The sequence below is a fragment of the Sardina pilchardus genome, chromosome 15 (genome assembly GCF_963854185.1).
Source record: "Sardina pilchardus chromosome 15, fSarPil1.1, whole genome shotgun sequence".
Taxonomy (NCBI): Eukaryota; Metazoa; Chordata; class Actinopteri; order Clupeiformes; family Clupeidae; genus Sardina; species Sardina pilchardus.
The window spans coordinates 2,214,969-2,219,968 of NC_085008.1; the positions used below are offsets into that span (position 1 = coordinate 2,214,969).

A 5,000-nucleotide genomic window follows, 5' to 3' on the forward strand; every position below is an offset into this window, starting at 1 on the left:
CCTCCGTGACTCATCACTATCTGCCCTCCATGACTCATCACTATCTGTCCTCCGTGACTCATCACTATCTGCCCTCTATGACTCATGAATCTTGAATTTCCCCTTGGGGATCAATAAAGTATCTATCTATCTATCTCATCACTATTTGCCCTCCGTGACTTATCACTATTTGCCCTCCATGACTCATCACTATCTGCCCTCTGTGACTGATCAATATTTGCCCCCTATGGCTCATCACTATTTGCCCTCCATGACTGATCAATATTTGCCCCCTATGGCTCATCACTATTTGCCCTCCATGACTAATCACTATTTGCCCCCTATGACTCATCACTATTTGCCCCCTATGATTCATCACTATTTGCCCCCTATGACTCATCACTATCTGCCCTCCATGACAGTACAGATAAGATGGATCTGATTTCACAGCTCTCTCTGTGGGATCCAGACCTGTGAGGCCGGTGCTGTCATCTCTTGGATGAGCATAAGGTTTACGAGTCTATACTATATTGCCAAAAGTATTGGCTCACCTGCCTTGACTCACATATGACCTTAAGTGACATCCCATTCTTAATCCATAGGGTGCAATATGACGTCGGTCCACCCTTTGCCGCTATAACAGCTTCAGCTCCTCTGGGAAGGCTTCCCACAAGGTTTGGAGTGTTTTTATTTTATGTTGTAGTTTATGTTTATATTTTATTTTATGTTGTAGTTTATGTTTATATTTTATTTTATGTTGTAGTTTATGTTTATATTTTATTTACATTTGTGACCATTCCTCCAGAAGTGCATTTGTGAGGTCACTTAAGTTCACATGCGAGACAAGGCAGGTGACCCAATACGTTTGGCAATACAGTGTATCTAATGAAGAGCTTTGGCCCACATCTGGTACTGATCCGATAGCTCTGGACCGGGTCGGTACCGGACGCGGCTGCAGAGCGGGTGTGATCCGTACCGATTCGGGGTTCTTGACGAAGACTTTGGTGCGGCCCATCTGGTACTGGTCCGTGTCCATGTTGACGGAGCGCAACAGGTGCAGCACGCCGTCCTGCTCTCGCCCTCGCCAGCTCGGCCACGTCTCCGCCGTCAGGATGGCGTACCTGCGGCACACACACACACACGCACACACACACACACACACATACACACGCACGCACGCACGCACGCACGCACGCACACACGCACGCACGCACGCACGCACGCACGCGCACGCACGCACGCACGCACGCACGCACGCACGCACGCACACACGCACGAATGCACGCGCACGCACACGCACACACGCAAGCACGCACGCACGCACACACACACACACACACACACACACACACACGCACGCACACACACACACACAGCTGGGATTACACACGGGGACATCGGACTAGAGCATGCACACGTACTTCAAACACACAGTCTCCATCATGCTCAGGGCAAACACAGCCAGATTTATACACAGCAACCATCACACACACCACAGGCACACAACAGCCATAACACACGGAATACACACACACACACACATGGTTAACACCATCACCCTCAGAGGAACAATATCACCAGCATCACTTTACAAGGACACCTGTTCCTCCCAACCACACACACCACATCCCATACCAAGCAACCTGACACCCATCACCACATACACACCCACTACACACACACAGGGAAATCCCATGCCACACATGAAAAACCTTCAGAATACACACATCCACACCACAGACACACCACACACAAGGAAATGCCATCACACACACACACACACACACACACACACACACACACACACACCTGTTGCAGCTAGTGAAGAGATACACCTGCTGCCATACAGTCCGTGACCAAGTCACCAGAAGGGGGGGGGGGGGGGTTCAAAGACTGAGGTTGTTTACTTGTGTGTGTGTGTGTGTGTGTGTGTGTGTGTGTGTAAGCACATGTCTAAGTCTAAGGAAACTGTGGTCCAGGATCTGAGTCATCTAAACAGCACAGATGATATTTACATATGGGTCCACTGCTGTCCTGTGGTGCAGAGTGATGTCCATGCGCCTGCTCTATCTGTTCAGCTTTACAGCACGCTTACAGTAGCAGAAGTTCTATTCACACACCTTGTGTGTATGCATACACATCTACACAATCAGATCAGTGGTCGAGGATTCAGTCATTTAAAACCAGAGGTGGAAACGTCAAGCTTCACAAAGTAAAAGTCCAGTCATGTATTGGTTCTACCTGTGCACTTAACACAGGTGATCTCATCAATTAGCTGCTCTACCTGGCTGAAGAGTTGTGCTAATTAGAATCAGCCGGTGTAACTGAGTGGTTGGCACAAATATGTGGTAGGACTTTTACTTTCTGAAGCTGGACCTTTCCACCTCTGTTTAAAACACACATGTCTGTATGTGTGGGGTGAGGGATTTGTTTTTTTGGTCTGTTTGTTTGTTTTTATATAGGGCTTGTTTGTGTGTTCTTTTATGGACCTTGAGTCTGACAAAATTAATGATGATAATGATGATGGTGATGATGATGATGATGATGACACAGCTGGGGCCTATAGACTCATCTGTGAAGCCCAGTGAGCTGAGGCTCCGTCACAGTGCAGGATGGGGCAGACTCAGAGCTCACCTCTGGAGCCCAGTATGGGGCAGACTCAGAGCTCACCTCTGGAGGAACTTGTGCTGCATGGGGCAGACTCAGAGCTCACCTCTGGAGGAACTTGTGCTGCATGGGGCAGACTCAGAGCTCACCTCTGGAGGAACTTGTGCTGCATGGGGCAGACTCAGAGCTCACCTCTGGAGGAACTTGTGCTGCATGGGGCAGACTCAGAGCTCACCTCTGGAGGAACTTGTGCTGCATGGGGCAGACTCAGAGCTCACCTCTGGAGGAACTTGTTGAAGACTCTGCGGTAGGCAAAGCCTGCTCGTCTCACTCGGATGTTCTCCCGTAAGCCCAGGTACTCCACCTGATGCTTGGCCCTGCGGGGACACACACACACACACACACACACACACACACACACACACACACACACACACACACACACACACACACACACACACACACACACACACACACACACACACACACACACACAAACACACACACACACCTGCTCAGGCATGGGGCTGCACTCGACACCACACACAAGCACGTGGTTCTGGACCTAATACGCTACAGATCTTATCAGAACCTCATCAGAACCAGTTCTGCTCATGATCCACTCTTTTCAGAACCAGAGTGAACTTATGAGAGTGAACTTATGAGAGTAGCTGTAGTGCAGTTAAATCATCTCCATCCTGGACATCCCAGAAAGTATTTATTTATTTGTATATATATATATATATATATATATATATATATATATATATATGCACATTCAATTCTGATATTTGGGATAGAGTGTGGGATGGAGAGAACAAGGAGGGAGATGCAGAAAGAGAGAGAGAGATGTAAAGAGAGAGAGATGGAGAGAGAGACAGAGCAAGGAGGAATATGCAGAAAGAGAGAGAGACAGAGATGGAGAGAGAGCAAGGAGGGATATGCAGAAAGAGAGATGGAGAGAGAGGAATGGAAAGATGGAGAGAGAAAGATGGAGAGAGAGAGGATTGGAAAGACGGAATAGAGAGAGAGATGGAGAGAGGGAGGAATGGAAAAATGGAGAGAGAGAGGAATGGAGAGATGGATTAGAGACAGAGAGATGGAGAGAGGGAGGAATGGAGAGATAGAGAGAGATGGAGAGAGTGGGGAATGGAGAGATAGAGAGAGATGAAGAGAGGGAGGAATGGAGAGATAGAGAGAGATGGAGAGAGTGAGGAATGGAGAGATGGATTAGAGACAGAGATGCTCACCGGCTCTCCTCCCAGTCTTTGGGCCTCTTGGTCTCGTTGGGTTTGATGCAGCGGATGTAGTGCGGCGTGCACTTCATCAGCGTGTTCACCAGGTCATTGGCCTGTTTCTGTGGGCCGCACACACACACACACACACACACACAACACACACGGACACAGCTGCGTCAGCCTGGCATCACCCACTCCAGTCGCTACACTGCATCACCCACTCCAGTCGTTTCACTGCATCACCCACTCCAGTCGCTACACTGCATCACCCACTCCAGTCGCTACACTGCATCACCCACTCCAGTCGCTACACTGCATCACCCACTCCAGTCGCTACACTGCATCACCCACTCCAGTCGTTTCACTGCATCACCCACTCCAGTCGCTACGCTGCATCACCCACTCCAGTCGCTACGCTGCATCACCCACCACAGTAGCTACACTGCATCACCCACTACAGTCGTTACACTGCATCACCCACCACAGTAGCTGCCTGGCACACTAGGGTGTGTTTTCCAAAACCAACAAACCAACCAACACAATTGCTAACTTAGTTACTATCTTAGGTAGCTACTATGATTTTAGAGATGGTTATGGATAGAGCTGCTGGGACTCCATTTCTCCTGCCAAGCGGCGGCTACGGCGCTACACAACACTCTGGGGGCTCATGAACATAGCTACGGCTACGGCCACGGCTACGGCGCTACAACTGTTGGCTGTAGCAATATGAGCTACTGTAAGTAAAACCGTACCAACAGCACTCGTGACCTTGAGAAACGGAGATCTATGTTGAAAATGGCCAGATTTCTCCTTCAGGTAAAGCACAGGTAAGACTCGTGCTGTCAGTTAGCTACTGTACCTTGATCTTAGTGCTGGCGGTGGAGGGCCGGCCCTTCTTGTCCTGGCTGAGGTTCTCTGGGAAGAGGCTGCAGATGTAGTCTCTGTAGGAGTCAACACACAACAGGTTAACTCCGCCTCTTTACAGGTTAGCTCCACCTATTTACAGGTTAACTCCGAGCAGGATAAACACAGATGATATTTACAGGTGATATTTAAAGATTATTTATTGGTGGTGGTAATTGTGATGGTGTTTAATACAGTGATGGTGTTTAATCTTAGTGATGGTGTTTAATCGTAGTGATGGTGTTTAGTCATAGTGATGGTGTATAATACAGT

The 5,000-nt window shown here is 48.8% G+C and overlaps 1 protein-coding gene across 1 annotated transcript in view; it reads right to left on the reverse strand.

Moving 5' to 3' along the window:
- myo1f (myosin IF) overlaps positions 1-5,000 on the reverse strand; it is a 35,500-nt gene that overhangs the window by 11,374 nt on the left and 19,126 nt on the right. The window contains exons 16-19 of the mRNA XM_062555583.1: positions 4,684-4,765; positions 3,837-3,943; positions 2,865-2,963; positions 956-1,100 (exon numbers count right to left, since the gene is read on the reverse strand). Coding sequence (XP_062411567.1) covers positions 956-1,100; positions 2,865-2,963; positions 3,837-3,943; positions 4,684-4,765 — 433 coding nt within the window. The remainder of the gene's footprint in view (positions 1-955; positions 1,101-2,864; positions 2,964-3,836; positions 3,944-4,683; positions 4,766-5,000) is intronic.